This window comes from Pogona vitticeps, chromosome 15 (assembly GCF_051106095.1).
Source record: "Pogona vitticeps strain Pit_001003342236 chromosome 15, PviZW2.1, whole genome shotgun sequence".
NCBI classification, from domain to species: Eukaryota; Metazoa; Chordata; class Lepidosauria; order Squamata; family Agamidae; genus Pogona; species Pogona vitticeps.
This window is the reverse complement of record NC_135797.1, coordinates 11,231,280-11,249,151: the sequence shown is the minus strand read 5'-3', so window position 1 is coordinate 11,249,151 and position 17,872 is coordinate 11,231,280. Positions and strand designations below refer to the sequence as shown.

General features: G+C 47.2%; 1 protein-coding gene across 4 annotated transcripts in view; it reads left to right on the top strand.

Annotated features, from left to right (window-relative positions):
• The first annotated feature begins 858 nt into the window (after positions 1-858).
• SYVN1 (synoviolin 1) overlaps positions 859-17,872 on the top strand; it is a 36,101-nt gene continuing 19,087 nt past the window's right edge. The window contains exons 1-7 of one of the 4 annotated variants that reach the window (XM_078382070.1): positions 859-1,452; positions 8,155-8,313; positions 9,493-9,585; positions 10,236-10,333; positions 12,527-12,575; positions 15,333-15,436; positions 17,546-17,672. In XM_078382070.1, coding sequence (XP_078238196.1) covers positions 12,527-12,575; positions 15,333-15,436; positions 17,546-17,672 — 280 coding nt within the window. In that variant the 5' untranslated portion in view covers positions 859-1,452; positions 8,155-8,313; positions 9,493-9,585; positions 10,236-10,333. Of the gene's footprint in view, positions 1,453-1,496; positions 4,554-8,154; positions 8,314-9,492; positions 9,586-10,180; positions 10,334-12,526; positions 12,576-15,332; positions 15,437-17,545; positions 17,673-17,872 lie in introns of those variants that run through there. The other 3 variants (XM_072984467.2, XM_072984468.2, XM_078382071.1) reach the window with 3 other exon arrangements.

Sequence of the window (17,872 nt, the reverse complement as noted above, 5' to 3'; positions counted from 1 at the left end):
CCGTCCATCTCACATTTGAGATTCCTCTTTTCCTACTGCCTCCCAGCTTTCCCAGCATTATGATCATTTCCCAGGGAATCCTCTCTTCTCATAATGTCCCCAGAGTAGGACAGCCCCAGTTACAACACTTGCACTTACACAGGAGTAGAGCTGGTTGCATGAATAGGTCAGGGTTTGGCACTTTGCCTGTTCTGCTACTGGCTGTCCCATGGATGACAGTTAATAAATACATGATTGAATTTAGAGCTTCCTTTGAGTATGAACATAGAGAAGACGCTGCATTGCAAGCACACATGACTTTGGAAACGAAGTGCAATCACCCTTCCTGCCAGGAAGATAGATATGTATATGTAATAAAAGGTGTGTGTGTGTATATGCAGTAACTATAATTAACCCAATAGACAATCTTTATCTATGAGCAAGTTATGCCAAAATCTGTGGGACTGCCTTTTATTTAGATATTCTTCATATTTTTATCCCATGTTTTCCTCTAGGAATTCAATGTAGTTTTTATAAATCTTCTGTTTTCACCCACACAATTCTATTCCGGGTTTTGAACTGGATTCAGATTCCAACCCAGGCATGGAAATTCACTGGGGGAGTGGAACTGCTAAAATCACTTCTTAAATGCCGCACTGAGAGCCCCGTGAGGGTCGCTAGAACTCTGTTCCAACTAGACAGCACAGAATAAGCAGGCAGACAGGTATGTTCGCCTCTTGCAGCCAAAGCAACAGAGCCCTGTGGCACCCTTAAGACTGAAAAGTTTTATTTGGCACAAGCTTTTGCAGACTTTAGCCCACTTCAGATGCTTCAGGCAATCCATATGTTCTTCTTTAGAAGCAAAAAAATCACAAAACAAAAAAAACCAGTCGCTTCTAATCGGGCAGGATCCGGTCCACTGCCAATTGAATAACATTTATTGACTTTTAAAGTGGAAGAAGACTCTTGTTGGACCCTAAAGCCTCCGCGTTCCAACTTCTCCCCTCCCTTAGCAACGCCTCTTCCAGCCGAACTCGGCAACAATTTTTTGATTGGACAACTCTCCAGACTTTAGACCAATCAGGAGGAGCCACGGGACCCTCTTTTTTTTTCCCCTCCAGTCGGGCGTTGGAAGACAACACGAAGCCGAGCTGTTTTGGACTGTACCATGTGGTCCCTTGAAAGGGGGGGGAATAGTAGAAAAAAAAGGAGAGATAGAGGCGGAGGAAACGAGACCCAGGCATTGAGAACGGCTTTATTTTTAAAAAAGGCTTTTTAAAGAGAACCAGTAAGCCTCAGTTTGGGTGAGGAGGCGAAGAAGAAGAAAATAAAGTCCAGGGACAGACTCTTGGTACTTCCCAACAGGAAGTGAGGTGTCTCTTGAGCGTCGGGACTTCCGGTGAAGGGGGAGAAGAGACGACTTAGTGGAGGCGGAGGAGGGGGAAGGGGTTTTTCCGGGGCCAGCGGTTGTGGGTGAGTTATGGGGCCGGGGGGGGGGTGTCAAAGTGTGGGGAGGAGAGGGTTAGCTGGCCCCTTGGTGGCTGCCCTAGGGATGGGAAACGGGGGGGGGGGGGAACACAGCTCGGTCCCTTCCCCTCTGCGAGGTTTCCTACCTGAAACGTGTCTAAAACCCGGGACAAGGGTGCACGCATTCACACGTGTACACGGGATGCAGGCCTAGTGGTCTGCCCACACGGGGCTGCTGTAGGTAGGAGCCTGTGGGAGGTGAACGCTTGCCACGAAGTGGGGAGGAAGACCCAGGTGAACGTCAACATAGACGTTCAGAGTGGTCGACTAGACAGACCAGCTGGGCGGGATATAAATCAAATAAATAAATAAATAAAATAATCCTCTTAGAACTGCAGGGAGGGACCCCCAAAGATCATCAAGTCCAGCCCCTGCCAAGGAGGCCCATTGGGGGGAATTGAACCTTTGCCTCTGCAGGCAGAATATCTACACCACGGAGGTATCCAGATGTATTCGCGAAGGCTTTCATGGCCAGGATCTAATGGTTCTTGTGGGGTTTTCAGGCTCTTTGGCCGTGTTCTGAAGGTTGTTCTTCCTGACGTTTCATCAGTCTCTGTGGCCGGCCTCTTCAGAGGACAGGAGTAGGAACAGAGCATGGACAGAGTTCCGACTCCAGTCCTCTGAAGATGCTGGCCACAGAGACGGGCGAAACGTCAGGAAGGACAACCTTCAGAACACGGCCAAAGAGCCCGAAAAACCCACAACAACCATTAGTATCCAGATGTGCTGGCTGAACTACTATTGTGTGGAGGTGGCTGATAAAAATTTTGCAGAACAGTACCCACAGAACCCTTGCCTTAGCAGGCTGGTAAAAAAAAAATAATATAAAATGTAAAACATTGCAGCCCTTTAAAGTTTTATTTTGGTATGATCTTTGGGGGTGGGGGTGGGGTTTCAAATCCACTTCCCCACACATTTGACTTGGGGAGGTCAATTTGGGTCCAGGAAAGCTCAAGCTAAAAGGGTTAGGCTTGAAATTTGTTTTTATTTTCCCAAAGTTATGTGTCCCTAAAACAGAACAGATGTTAGAAGGCCCTGACCAGTGACAGGTTCAACCTTTCTGTTATTCTTTTGCTGCTGTTACCCAGAGTGGAACTTTTTCTCACCTATTGCAACAGAAATAAGAGAGAGCCTTGAAATCGTGTAAAGACTCATCAGTTTTTGGCCTACGTGTTTGTAGACTTCAGTCGCTTCTTCCAGCTGCAGTGCATGAAAGTTTATGCCAAAAAAGGAGAGGCTTTAATATGCCACATGATTGTTTTTGTTAGTACTGTGTTCATGTGCACATGACTTACAATGCACACATCTGTGGCACCTTAAAATATTTATATTAGAATGGTTTTGGAGTGATATCAGTATACAGCTTGTGTGTGCCAATGGCTTTATGTGACTTGTTTTGTTGTAATGTTTGTCGAGAGCTTGCTGGGTTAGTCAACATAATTATTTTCCGTGGTGCAGACTGTGTGGGTTCTGAAAGATGTGCGTGTTTTAGGTTGTTTTAAACAACGAATAGAGAAATTTGGTACCCCCAAATGTTTTGAATTTCAGCTCCAAGAAGTATCAGCCAATCTGGCTAATAGTAAAGAGTGATGATAGTCACAGCCCAATACATCTAGTGGGCTAAAAGTTTCTCACTCCTGCTTGAAGACAGAATACGTTAAGGATGGGGATGAATGGCATATTGCTCCAGGCATCCTATGTGTTTCTCTGCTTGTGAATAAGCAATGTGCTGTAGCTTCTCAAGATGCCTGTAGGCTTATGGAAGGAGGCGGAAACTTTGGCCCTCTAGATACTCAGGTGTTTTTGAACTGCAACTCCTAGAAATCCCAGCCAGCACAGCTGGTGGTGAAGGCTTCTGGGAGTTGCAGTCCAAAAACACCTGAGTAACCCAAGATTAAGAACCACTGCTCTAGATTAGGGATTCCCAAGCTTGAGTCTCCAGATGTTTTTAGACTACAACTCCCAGAAACCCTGGCCAGCTCAGCTAGTGGGGAAGTCTTCTAGGAGTTTTAGTCCTTAGAACATCTGGGGACCCAAGGTTGGAAACAGCTGCTCTAAATATTTACGTTCAAGTCCCAAAAAACCCATAGGAGGTAGTGGGAGCTGAAGCCTAAAGCATCTGGAAGTACCTAACTAATAAGCCAGGCTTTATGAACAGATGCAAATGCAGGCTTATAGATGGTACTCAGTCAAATAATTCATATTTGACTCTCATGAGAAACTCAAATTTGCAATTGTTTTACCTGCCTGTGCCCTGGAAGGAGCTTCAAAACTACCCACGGACTTCAGAAAATAACTGAACTTTTAACCTGGGTGTTCCTGATTCAAAGCTGGGTCACCCAGAGGGTAGGCTGTGTCTCAAGCGATGTAATTGACTGACACTCGATTGAATGGCTGGTAAAACAAGGATAGAAATAGCAGGAAATTAATACCACTGTATCTTGCTTTTCCAAAATGTGATGGCGGGAGAGCGCATATAGCTCTGTCTCTCTTTTGGTTTTGATACTTTTATTTCAGATTGTATCTTGTTTCCCAAAAGTGGTTTCAGGGTGTACTCGAGATAAAAGAATGTTTATAAAATAATAGCAGAAGCAGTAGATTGGAATTACCAAATTACAGCATGTTTTTCAGTGTTTTGGTAGAGGTGTGAGCTGGGCATCCATATGTTGTGAGATGGCATCTCCTATCAGCCTGAACCAGCATAGCCATGTTTGGGGGAGATGATGGAAGTTGCAGTCAACAATCTTTTTGAGTATGCTGAGATGCCCACCTCTGATGCATCACAAACTCCAGGAAAAAGTATAAAATGGTTACAGGATGCTTCTGGAGCACATGACTGAGATTTCCACAAGCCATTGTAGTGACACTTCTAACCCTTATAAATATTGTTTATTTGGTGTCATCGATTGACATTGTGCTTTACAAAGAACGGATGGACAGATCTCTGACCATTAGGAGCTGTTGGTGTATAAAAACAGACCACAAACCAGATGGGGCAGCTTCATAGTTCCAAGAGAGGGGCACTACACTTCAGAGTGTAAAATTCTGTGAGTAAACAGAGGACTGTTTGTTTACTTTATTTAGAGAATTTATATCCCACCTTATAGCCAGATAAATCCTCAGGACAGTTTACGAAGTTAGGATTAGATAATTTGCAGGAATGACTGCTTCTAGATCAGGGGTCTTCAACCCCCTGGTCTGTGGCCCAGTGCCAGTCCGCGGATACGGATCACCCCACCGCCCGCATGTGCGTGCGGTGGGCGTCTCACGCTCGCGCAAAAAGGTTGGGGACCACTTTTCTAGATGATAGCAGAGATGATGGTGATGTTCTGCTTTTCTCCTTTTTTTCCTGTTGCCTTCGTTCCTCACTTGTGAGCTGCCTGCTAGTGTTTGGAAGACCCGAGCTGCCACTATCAGGAAGCAGAGTGAGGCAGCAGCCCCTTACTCTCTGCTGGATAGCTCAGTGGTTTAGATCTCTCGTTGCAGAGCTAGGGGTTCAACCTTGACAGGGCTGGACTTGATGATCTCTAGGGTCCCTTCCAGCTCTGCACTTCTAAGCTTATTAGTATTCTTATGGTCTGAGCTGCCTTTATTTGGAGAAGGTGCTGACATCCATGTGGAAGTAAGACTCATGGGGAGTCCAATGGGCTATTTTGTCTTTTGCCTCGGGCAGTAAAATGTCCAGAACAAGCTTAAACCTGAATGCAGATGCATTTCTGATTTCTTTCAGTGTAATTCCCCTCTTAGGCTACTTTCTTAACACATTCTTGAGTACTTTTGACACTGGCTTTTCCACCAGAGGTCACTATCTGAGCGTGTTGCTTTAAGCCTACTGTGTGTTCAGTTGACCACAACAGTTCTCTTTTAACGGTTTCTGCTTATTCATTTTTTTTTAGTCTCACCATGCAAATGGTTGTATCTATTTATAGGGGAGCAGTATGTGCATATTTTAGACAAATATTTAAACTTTAATGCCAGCATCCGTGCTTCAAGAAGAATCTTGCACAGTTTCTTATTTCTGCTACCTGTTACCAAGCCTTGGATCTTCATTGGACGTAGCAGCTCTGCATGAATCATAGTATCGGAAGGAGCCTATAGGGTCACCGGGTGCAACCCCCTGCTCAAGGCAAGAATCGTCATCAAAGCCGATCTGAAAACTGGTTGTCCAACTTTCTCTTGAATGCCTCTAGTACTGGAGCACTCACATTCTCCCGAGTTCATTAGTTCCCTTGTTGTACTGCTCTAACAGACTTAGCTGAAACATATCACGTTTTTTTATTTGAATTGAAGTGCGCACTATAATTTGTATAGCCAGGAACTAGAGTCCCATCTTACATTAAAGGGAGTAAATTCTGTTAAGGTTTTTTTTTAAGCTGAGGTTCAATGGACACTTATCCGGGATAAGCTTTTGCCGTGGATTTCTTGTACTAGCAGGGAGCTAAACTCGTTAACCGTTAGGACCTCTTCCTGCTCTACAGTTCTGTGGCTTTGTTTCCGAAGGGTCAAACCAGCTCGCTTCCAGAGTTGGATTCTCTTGGATCTATGTTGAATATTTTTAGGGGCAGCTTCTCTTCTGAACTCTTTGGCACTTGAAGCTGTCAAGCATAGCTGAAACTAAAAACAGTCTTGGCTCTGAAATGAAATTGCATGCCATCTTGAAAGCAGGTTTTTTTCTTGAGCTTGGTTCACATTTCAGTCTGGCTGGTCGCTGTACCTAGAGTTGAGAAAAGGAGTCTCCCACCCTCTGTGGACCATGTGGCTTCCATTCCCAATTTACAAGATTCTGGAATGAAATTCCCTTCGAGTTACATAGTGTAAATCTTGCTGAGTAGAAGCTTGGTTTTCTGAATGCTATCCAGGGATGCTGTGAGAATTGCTATGTTTGGGCCTTTTTTGGGAAGTAGTTTTCCAAGGAGCAGAGATAAGCTGTAGGTTTAGAAGTTCCCTTGCAACCCAACTGCTGAAAGAGTCTTACTGTGTATTCCATATTGTCTTTGTGCCCATCAAATTTCTTTCAATTCCCTTGTCACAACAGTCACATTCCAAGAATGGAATGATTGAGTTCCTTTGCATAAACAGGGTGCAGTTGGTTGTGCTAAAAAGCGCTGAATTCAGCATTCAGACATTCGAATGATCACTTTTCCTAAGAAAACCAAGTTTAAAACCCCCTTCGTTCCCATGATCAGCTTGAAAACACGGGAGGAGTGCTAGAGCCTCGTGGCGCAGTGGTTAAAACGCTGTACTGCAGCTAAAACTCTGCTCACGACCTGGGGTTCAAATCCCAGGTAGCCGGCTCAAGGTTGACTCAGCCTTCCATTCTTCCGAGGTCGGTAAAATGAGTACCCAGCTTGCTGGGGGGGGGGCACTGTGTAGCCTGTATAATTAAAAATTGTAAACCGCCCGGAGAGTGCTTGTAGCGCTATGGGGCGGTATATAAGTCCAATAAATAAATAAATAAATAAATTGTTAAAATCTCCAGTGATGATGATCTGAGTAAGAATCTTTGGTGGGGAGGAGTGGCTACTGTAATGCATACAGTAAACTTGGGAAGCTGACCGTTAAGGAAAAAATTACCCCAAAGAATTCAGAACTCAATAAATCCAACAGACATGTGACCACTTTTATAGTGTATTGTACCTTTTTGTTACTCATATCAATAAAACCTCATCCCGGTCTCCCACTTCATTATGGAATGATGTTTATGAATAAGTCTTCCGCTACCTGTTCTTTATTTGTGTTGAAACCCTTGTTAAATAAGTTCTTCCTTGACCATTCGGAGCTGGATATTAAAAGTTAGTTGTATGTGTGAGAACCAGGCCCTTTGGGAGAGAAAGAAGCCTGTATTTTCTGAGAAGAGATTATTTTACCCCATTAAAAATACCCTTTTATGCAAACATAGTGGGGGTTTGCACGTTATTTGGCTACTATAAAAGGGGGTTCTGACTTGAAAAGGTTGGGAATCCCTGGAGTCTCATATACGTAATGAATTTTCATTATTTTTCTATCTTCCTTATGGATATTGTTATGATTTTTAAAGCATCAATAAAAATATTTTCTAAAGAGCTGGCATATTAATAATTAATTTTTATTTATTACTATTGGTGCTTATTTTTTTATATCCTATCCTTTTCCCACAGGAGCTTGGGCAGACTAACAATCTATTTAAACCATAAAACTAAAAATTGAAAACTACAAAAGAAGCCAGGGCTTCTTCTCAGGGTCCATAGTAGAAGGAAAATTAGGCTTGTAAAATAAGTACAGGTTCAAAATGTCCTTCTATCCCGCCTTTATTGGGGGGAATGGTGGTCAGAATTTGGTTTTTCTCGTTGCAGAATTTATGGGCCGTGCCGAGCACTGAAGGATGTTTCCGAAATTGTTGGCCCAGAAAAAGTATTTTAAAGCCCACTGGCTAATCCATGAATGAAAGGTGAACAATCCCCCAGTTAGCACAGTGAGAATATTCTGAGATTCGTAGTCTCACAAATAGATTAACAAGTCGGCAAAGAGTTTGCGTACAGATGGCTGAGAATAACGACATGGAAGCACTGGACCATTAGAATGCAAATAGGGTGGCTTCTCATGTTCTATGTTTGTTTTCTTCACCTCCGCTGCTGTTGCCACCTCTAACCCAGCTGTCGTCTTCCGCAGTTTGCCGGCCTTGGGACCTGTGGGGAGATGTTTCGAACGGCCATCATGATGGCTGGCAGCCTGGCTTTGACCTCCGCGGTGGTGGCTCACGCCTATTATCTCAAGCATCAGTTTTACCCGACCGTGGTGTACCTGACCAAATCCAGCCCAAGCATGGCGGTAAGTACGCACAGCTCGGTAGCATCAAGTAGGGGGTTTTATGGCGTTGCTGTGGTCCGTTTACAGTTGCACCATCAAAGAGGCCAGTCAAAATTCAAGAATCTGGCGTAAGAGGAGGGGGATCCTCTCCAACCCAAGGACTCAGTTTAGTTCCCGAAATCTGTGTGGCCTCTTCAGGCAACAAGGCTGAAGGCAAAGCAATGGGACAAAAAAAAAGCCAGCGTATTTTAATTTCAGGTTTTTTGCTGGCCTTTGGAGAGACTTTTCAGCTTTTTCAGAATATGGAATTTTCTGTACAGAAGCTTGAACAACTTCTAGTCTGTAGTGCCGTGGAAGGATTTGAGGGTGGGTGGGTACTGCTAACTGGAGAAGCTGCTGTCTTAACCAGGGTGGACTCATTGATCCATGAGATTTAAGTATATTGATTTACCAGTTGGATTCAGTCGGTCTTCTCCAACTGAGATTAGCATTTGGATGCAGTCTTAGAATAGAAGTGCTGGATAGCTCAGTGGTTTAGGTATCGAACTCTGGAGCCAGAGGTTTGAAGTTCGATTCCCCTCCTTGGAAAAAGTTGGGCTCACTGATCCATAGGGTCCTTTCCAGCTCTGCATTTCTAAGATTATTATGATATTATTATAATAGGCGTAGAGGAAATGTGTTTAAGCTGCAATGCCTATCAGCCTTGGTGCGGCCAATGGCTTGGTGTGGCCAGTGGCTTCCAAAAATAGTTTGGAAGGCACCAGTTTATTTATTTGTTATGTTGATTGTCAGCATCAATACACAGTTTAGGGCTGTTGAGGTTCCAACATCGATGTCCCATTCAAAAAGAGAGGGCGTAGCTGTCCATGGTCGTCTGGTTTCAGGATCTGGATCAAGCTTTCTAATTGGTCACCCTCCAGTTCTTGTTAGACGTCACTGCCACCATCCCTGACTTACTGGCCTGGGGCTCATGGGGTTTGTAGTCTGGTGTATCTGCTGTCTTAAGGAATGAGGCAATTGGAGATTTCTCTCCATGTCTGCCGGTTTCTGTTCTGGGGATTCCGTTGCAGACTGGAAGGAAACAATCTTTGGGCAGGAACGGCTGGGAACTGTCCTTCTATATTAGAGGCGAGTTTCCTTCAGAGACGGTTGCTTGAAATGCCTTCTCCCTCTTTGCCATTTCTCTGCTTGCCTCGCCAGGTGCTGTACATCCAGGCCTTTGTGTTGGTGTTCCTGTTGGGCAAATTTATGGGGAAAGTGTTTTTCGGGCAGCTCCGAGCAGCAGAAATGGAGGTAAGCCTCGCGGAGGGAAAATTGGAATAAGCCTCAGGTCTCGTTCTTGTGGGACACTGTGAGGGTTTTACTGAAAACATTGGGCATCGTGAGGAAGGGCTTCAAAAGCTCCTTTAAAAAACAACAACTCTGGCAGCATCTCCACTTATCGTGAAGGCACGATGGAGGTCTTCATTGGCCGTCTCAGAGGCTGCAGTAAAGTGTCGGGAGAGAGAGCTTCACGCCACAAAGAAAGCATTAAACAGAGAGATAAATTTGGTCTCAAAAGGCCTCTCTTTGTTATCCTGTCCTTGATCCAGCGAGCTGAGGGTGGCGTACGTTCTCTTCAACAGCCCTGTGAGGTGGGCCAGGTTGAGATTGGCATGAAAAATCATCCAGGGCGTTTCACAGATTGGGAATTGGTGGGTGGTTGCAGGGTGGACTAGAAGTTGGATTTTCCCAAGCCCAGCTCTCTAATCCCGACATCCTCCTGACTCCTTCCTAAAGGCAGTGTCTTTCCCTGGAGGCAAGGAGGGCTGAGGCCCTTGGAATGAGGGGCGCAAGGGGAGGGTCCTGGAATCAGAGAGAGCGCCTTAAACCCATCTCTCTTGCGCAGCATCTGCTTGAGCGGTCATGGTATGCCGTGACCGAGACCTGCCTTGCCTTCACAGTCTTCAGGGATGACTTCAGCCCACGCTTTGTGGCTCTCTTCACCCTCCTCCTCTTCCTGAAATGCTTCCACTGGCTCGCCGAGGACCGGGTGGACTTTGTGAGTACGAGGGGGCGAAGCTGTGGTTGGTGCGGAAAGACGTTGGGATCTGGGAGGAAGGAGAGAGAGAGAGAGCCTGTGCCTCCTTAGTGCAGTGCACAACCCTGCTGTGGGAGGGGGGGAGCAATAGGATAAAAACGCAGCAAGCATGAATCGGTTAAATAAAACCGATAAGCAGCACACAAGACAGGACAAGCTAAAACGCAGCACGAGGCAGGTAGCAAGCAGAGCAGCAGAAAAGCACATCAGGTGGGGGTTGCCGGAAAAGGCCTCTCTATAAAGCAACTGTTTTCAAGGGTCTTTTAAACGTTGAGAGGGAGGCAGCCAGGCGAAGTTCCACCAGCCGGTGATTCCAAAGTGTTGGCGCCACTGCAGAGAAGGCCATGCTCCTACTAGATGACTTCCTGGCAGATTCAATCGTGCAGTTTATTTCAGCCGTATGGGCTGCATTCTGCATTATTTATTTATTTATTTATTTATTTATTTATTTATTTATTTATTTATTTATTTCCAGTGGGCTTTGCACGCATGTTCATATTTGCATACACATCTTATTGTGGTTGCCCACTCCCTCTTTCTCCCTTGCGCACAGACATATAGTAGCACATTCATATCTCCTGGCAGCTTCCAGAAATATCCGCTGATTCACTTATCCATGATCTCAAAATATTAAAAATAAATATTAAAGGAAAAATCCTCAAAATATATTAACAATGAAGTTAGCAGAACCGGTCACTAGAGGAAGCAGGAGGCCATGCTATGTATAAGCATTTGCTGTTTATAATGACGTTTGTTATAATCCAGCCTCTGGGACAGGAGACTTGGAACCGATTATCTGTAGATGCAGGGGTTCTCCTGTAAACAGCCACAGAAGCAAGGGAGGACCTTCCCACCCATGCCCCCCCTGACCCGTATCTTCTTGAAGATCAGCTCCCATCATTCTTCATCGCTGGTTCTGCTGGCTTTGGCTGATGGGAGTCATATGCTAAAAAACATCTGGAGGGACACATTTCCCCCCCCCTTCTCTGGAGGAAGTGGAAAATTTAACACTGTGGTGTCCACCCCAGGTCATGAATATTGAAATGATATTTGCATAGATAATGGGGGTGCTGGAGAGGCGGAGTCACGAGATACAAGAGACTGAGCAGGAAGAGGGGACTTTAGATAGGGAGTTTGAGAGAGAGTTGAAGCGCTTGAAGAGTTCTGGAGTTTTGGCTGGAGAGTGGTGTTTGAGAGGAATAAAGGAGAATGGTTGTGTAAGAATTAACAACATTGCTTATCTGTAACAAACAATTTCTATTTGGTTCTTTTAAAATGACATACGGCCTGGGCCTCGATAATTAATAATAGGTAAGGTTGATGTAATCAACTGGTGGCAGCTGAAGGGCACGCCGCGTGCGTTCTTTGTTTGGTGAAACAAGCAGGGGCCACGTGGGAATCGTGACAAGCACTAACCTTTTGAAAAACCCGATCGAAGTTCCTAGTCCACAAAAAAAAAAAAAAACTAGAGTAGCCTGTGTTTCCATGTTGGCCATAGAGGAGGGGAAGCCTGCTGGTTCCATGATGGCAAATCAGGATCCAGGTTCTCTCGGAAGGCAGTTTTCCCAAAAGATTTGTCTGCCAGGGAGAGACTGGTAGGACCGGCAGGACAATATTTGCCCCGCACTCCACCCTGCGTCGTCATCGGTCCCTCCTCTGCCAGCCCACATGCCTCCTTCCCTGCATGGGATCTCTTCTGGGCCATCCTTGTGGCAACCGGGCAGTTTCTTAAAGAAGAGGCTATTGCCAAAGGGGTCTCTGGCTTTTGTGTTCCCAAGGCATCCCACAGTTTCTTGAGAAACCAATTCGCTTGCTTGCCATGACCAATCTTTCTCGCAAATCTACCACGGCAGGAATTTTAGTTTAGGGTCTCCATTGGGTCCGTCATTCACGTGAGACCGTAGCAAGGACCAAAAGGTCGGGGGGGGGCAAGAGAAGCTCCTTAAGAAGTGCTCCAGAGTCTTCTGGGTGCCACGCTCGAGAGACCCGCGTTCCCCAGGAAGAAGCCCTTGTGATGGGGCGCCATCCCGAAAACGTTTGGTCAGGGTGGAAGGATGCTATTGTTATTGGGGAGAGGGGCCTGCCAAACGGGTGGGTGAGGAACGGATACGCTGGCTGACTCCTGACTCTTGATCCTTTTCCCCTCCTCTTTAGATGGAGAGGAGCCCTCACATTTCCTGGCTCTTCCATTTCCGCATTGTCTGTAAGTACCCCCGCCTCCCCTGGGGCTTTTCCTCGGGTTCAGTCATTCCTTTCTTCAGCTGCTGATTGACAGACGCCAGCCTTGTGTCACCGCACTGTGTTCGGTGCATATACAGGCATTCTGCAGCCCTGTAGCAGAACATCTCGTTACATTCCTGAGTCTCACTGAATGCAGTGTGGAGAATTCCTATTCAGGATGCCAGCCAGCCGAGCTCTTGCCAAACGAGATTCTGTTCCACTACAACCTATGTTCTACATTTATTTAATAATCACTGGGTTGTACAGAAGGGCCTTTTTGCCTTCTTAAGTCCGCTGTCCGCCCCGCCCCCCCGCCCCAGCAAGAGCACTTGTGTAATCCTTGGGATTTCCACCCCAATAAGCTGATACTTCCATAATCATTCCCAAGCTTCTGTGGTGGGTCCTGATCATCTTCTAGTTAAGGACTGTCTTCAACCGAAAAGGAGTTTCTCCATGCCTCTGATCTTGTAGTGGATAGGTAGCACCAGGCGGTGGTTTGAAGGATACCCTCAGATTTTCAGTTCCGCTCTCCTTGGCACTGAATTTAGACAAGCTTGGTGTACAGCCTACATGTTCTCCCCCCCCCCCCTTATTTACATGGGCAGTTAAGAGAATGCAGCCTGGCGACCACATGGGGTTGCAGCCTGTGATCCACAGAGGAAGCCACGGGCTTGACTTTGTAAGGCCCAAACGGGGCTGTGAAGGTCAAGCCCTTTTGGAGGCGAGCGTGCGCAAAATCCTGTTGCGTACATAGTGCACACCTTCCCATTGTCTGCCAGTGTAAAGGGCAAGCGCATGCGTGCTCATGTGTTTGTGAATGGTTTAGCATATGTGGGCGGACCTCTGTGCGTTAGTAGTTCCATGCAAGGCAAAAATCCTCAAGACCTGAAAATGGCTTTCAAATGATCTTTAAAATACCTGTATATTACTAGGGTCTCTGCTAGTTTGAGCAGGACAGCAGTGCCAGCAGGTGACCCACAGATGCTGTTGCAGTCTGGATTGGGTGTTGGAAATACAGTGGTGCCTCGTATAGCGACAATAATTCGTGCAGCAAAAATCGCTGCAAAGCGATTTCGTCACTATGCGATATTAAAAAGCCCATAGGAATGCATTGAAACCCCTTCAATGCGTTCCTATGAGCTTCAGACTCACCTTTAAGCGAAAATCCTCCATACGGCGGCCATTTTCGCTGCCTGGTAAGCGAGGAATCCATCCCAGAAAACAGCGGGCGGCCATTTTTTTTACCCGGTGGCCATTTTGAAACTGCCGATCAGCTGTTAAAAAATCATCACTTTGCGATGATCGGTAAGCGAAACGGTACCGATCATCGCAAAGCGATTTTTCCCTATTAAAAACGTCGCAAAAAGTTAATCGCTATGCAATTTCATTGTTAAACGGGGCGCCCGTTAAGTGAGGCACCACTGTACTTGGTTTAAACTAATGGAAAGCTTCCTGTCCTTCAGGTGCTGAGGTTGTGGGATCGCCATTTGTCCTAGGGAACCATCCTTCAGGTGGTTCGGATCCCAGCCATGGCAATCTGGCAGCAATTATTTTACTTCTAAAGCCCCTGGGGAGCTTTGCAGCAGGAAAGGAGCGGGGATGGGAAGCTTTCCATCGGTTTAAAGTAAATAGATCCAGGGTCCAATCTAGGCTACACAACATAAATGTACAGAACAGGATTTAGCCCCATGAATTTGGAAGCAAATTGACAGTACAGTAGGACCCCCCTCCCCCGGGATCAGTATCCTCTGGTTTATGTTTCTGCTGCCTGGAAATACTACAAAGAAAAACCACTCAGAAATACATACAGTGGTGCCCCGTATAGCGAGGTTAATCCGTTCTGGATTAACCTTCGCTATACGAAAACATTGCTGTGCGGGTAAGCAAAGCCTATTGGAACGCATTAAACTTAGTTTAATGTGTTCCAATAAGCGTGGAAACTTACCCCTCCAGCGATGTTTTCGCTCCGGCGGCCATTTTGGAGCCGCAGAACAGCTGATCGGCGGCTCCAAAATGGCCGCCGGATGACCCGAAATGGCCCCTATCAGTGTTTTCGCGCCCTCCCCTTACTGACGGAGGTCGCGAAAATGCTTCGCGGAGGCATTTCGGGCCATCCGCGGCCATTTTGGAGCCGCCGATCAGCTGTTCTGCGGCTCCAAAATGGCCGCCGGAGGCCCCAATCGTCGCAAAGCGAGTGCGGCGATTGGGGCTGATCCGTATAGCGATCCCCAAAAAGGGATCGCTATACGGATTCTTCGTTAAACGGTGCGCTCGTTAAGCGAGGCACCACTGTATATCTATTTCCAGGGTGTATTTTCTGGCCACTGCAGGGAGTCAGAAACCATGGCACGTGTCCCGTTAGATCCTTTTTGCCCTCTGCAGGGTTGCTTGGGACCGATGAATACTGGGGTCCTGCTGTTGGCAGTGACACCAACAGCCCCAGTGATGAGGAAACCTGGGGCCTCGATAACATGGGATTCCAACTCTCGACAGGACCTGCCCGCTCGGCTTTTGTGCCCAGTGTTCGGGAATGATCTCGTGCCCTCTGTACCTGTCCGGTGTATTCTTTTTCCAAGGGGAAATGGGGGGGGTTGAAGTGTTCTCTGTAGGCGCTGTGAATGCCCAGTGGGCAGAGCGGCAGGTGGTGAAAAGGGCACCACCACCACCGGTGTGCTGCTTCTCACGCACCACCCTTTCCCTCGCTCGTCCGTCTTCCCCTGATGGTCTTCCTCTTTTGTAGCTCTGATGGTTCTCCTGGGCATCCTGGACTTCCTGTTCGTCAGCCACGCCTACCACAGCATCCTCACGAGGGGGGCCTCTGTCCAGCTGGTCTTTGGCTTTGAGGTGAGGAAGTGCGGCGGCTGGAGCATCATCAAAGGGCTCCAGTAGCCTTCGATGGAACCCTCAGGCTGCAAAGAGTCGGGGCCCGTGGGAGTCTGGCCACTGTCCCAGGGGCAGCAGAGCCTGGAAGGATGGCGTGGGTGTCGCCTCCCCAGGCATTGAGTTCCTTCCCCCCCCCCCTTTGGAGACTCTTCCGTGTCTCCATTCTGCTCAGCGGCCCAACTGCTGTGGAGGGAATTGCACCACTGTTGCCCGATGCCCTCTTGTTGGTCGTTGGCCGGAAGGAGGTGCACGTGCAACATTGCACAGGCCGCCTCCTGCACGAGTGGGTTGATCAGCTTGCGGCAGATCCCTGCAGCCTGACGATCTTCCCTCCAGGGCTGAGTGCGAAGCTGGGTATGTCGGCAAAAGAGCGGGGGGGGGCTCTCTGCTCTTCCTCCTCTTGCCCACTTGGCTTTTACACTGGCCGTGGGGGAAGGGAAAGGGAGGAAAAATCCCTTTTGCAGCCAGCGGGGAGGATACTGTGGACGGGCAAAGGAGAAAACGAGCACCCTCTTTCTCCTCTGCTAGCCACCTGCATTTCTACCCTATGGATTATTTTGTACTTCCTGCTTATTACCCATGTGGTGCTCTGGTCTTGTGAATATCATGGGAGTATTTTCTTGCAGGTACAATAGAACTTCCTTATCCGTGGGAGCAGTATCCGCTGATTCACTTATCCACGGTCTGAAAATATTAAAAGGAAAAAAACCCAAAATACATAGAGTGGTGCCTCGCAAGACGAGCGCCCCGTTTAACGGCGAAATCACATTACAACAAACTTTTAGCATTCACAAAAGCGATCGCTTTACCATGATTTCATTGGGGGAATTTCGCTTTGCGATGATCGGTTCCCTGCTTCGGGAACCGATTCTCGCAAAACAAAATTTTCGGCCAGCTGATCGGCGGGTTCAAAATGGCCACCGGCTTAAAAAAAAATGGCTCCCTGCTCTTTTCTGGGACGGATTCCTCGCTGCACGGGCAGCGAAAATGGCTGCGCTATGGAGGATCATCGCTGGACTCTGAGTTTTAAGCCCATAGGAACCCATTAATCGGGTTTTAATGCGTTTCTGTGGGCTTTTTTGTTTCGCATTATGACATTTTCTTTCTACAGTGATTTCGCTGGAACGAATTAACGTCGTAATGCGAGGCACCACTGTATTTCTACCAATGAAATTACCAGAACTGGCCACTTGAGCGAGCCAGAAATCATGCTGTGTATAGTATTCACTATTATAATAGTGTTTGCTCTAATCTGCATTTTTTTAAGCATCTGCAGAGGAGATCGGGGCCGATTCCTCATAAATAAGAGAATTCTACAGGAAATATCCTTTGGGGGCCTTGGTAGCAAATCTCTTGCTTCGGCTGTTGCTCAGTGAACTGATGCGGAGCAGAATACCCTGTCTGTATTCATGGGAAGGAGACCCTTAGCAATGGCTCTCATATGGGCTCCAGTGCAGAGCAGGGCTAAGAAGCATGTTTGAAATGGCTGATTAAGAGCCTGAAGTTCAGGCTGACATCTGCCCAGTAAAAGAGCAATAAAGGAGCCACTGATCGCCGACGGCGTAGAAGACCATATTTTCTAGCCGGTTAAGGCTTAAAATTCCGGGCAAGTTATAAATCTTTTCAGCTTCTAGACAGAATCAGGCCAACGTCTGGAAGAGTGACAGGAGCGTTTCCATTCTGACCCTTCTTGCCTTGGCCCACGACAGAATCTGGCACACGGGGAGGAACGCTAGTTGTGCCAGAGCAGAAACAGGGAACACGTGACCCCCCCCCCATCTCCTGGCTGAGAATTCCCAAAAAACCCCTCCTGTTGCTGACTGGGGTTGATGGAAGTCCTAGAGGAGCAGTGTTGGAAGGGCTCTCCTGGGGATCGTAGTAGAGATTTTCATAACATCCACGAGGTCCGATGGTGTGCTCTCCCACTCCCACGAGTCCTTTCAGCGGGAAGCCCTTAGTTTTCCTGTTACTAGGAAAGGGAGGCCCTCGTTCATGAGAAACAGCATAACGGCTCCCTCTTCCAGGCAGTTCACTTGGGGGACCCCCCCTCCCCGCGGCTTGTTTCCACAGTATGCCATCCTGATGACGATGGTGCTCACGATCTTCATCAAATACATCCTGCATTCCATCGATCTGCAGAGCGAGAATCCCTGGGACAACAAGGCCGTATACATGCTGTACACGGAGCTCTTCACAGGTAAGGGGTTCAGCCAAGAGGTGGATCCCTCTGTGGCTAGATGCTTGGAGGGATCTTTTGCTAGCCGGGGATCCATTTGGTCTCAAGACTGAGCATAGCGGTGATCTTCCTACAGCTGCTCCTCTTTGCTTTCCGTGAGCTTAACGGGGACAGAGTGCAGGAGCCAAACCTTGACACTATCCTCTCCTCTCTTCCTCCTC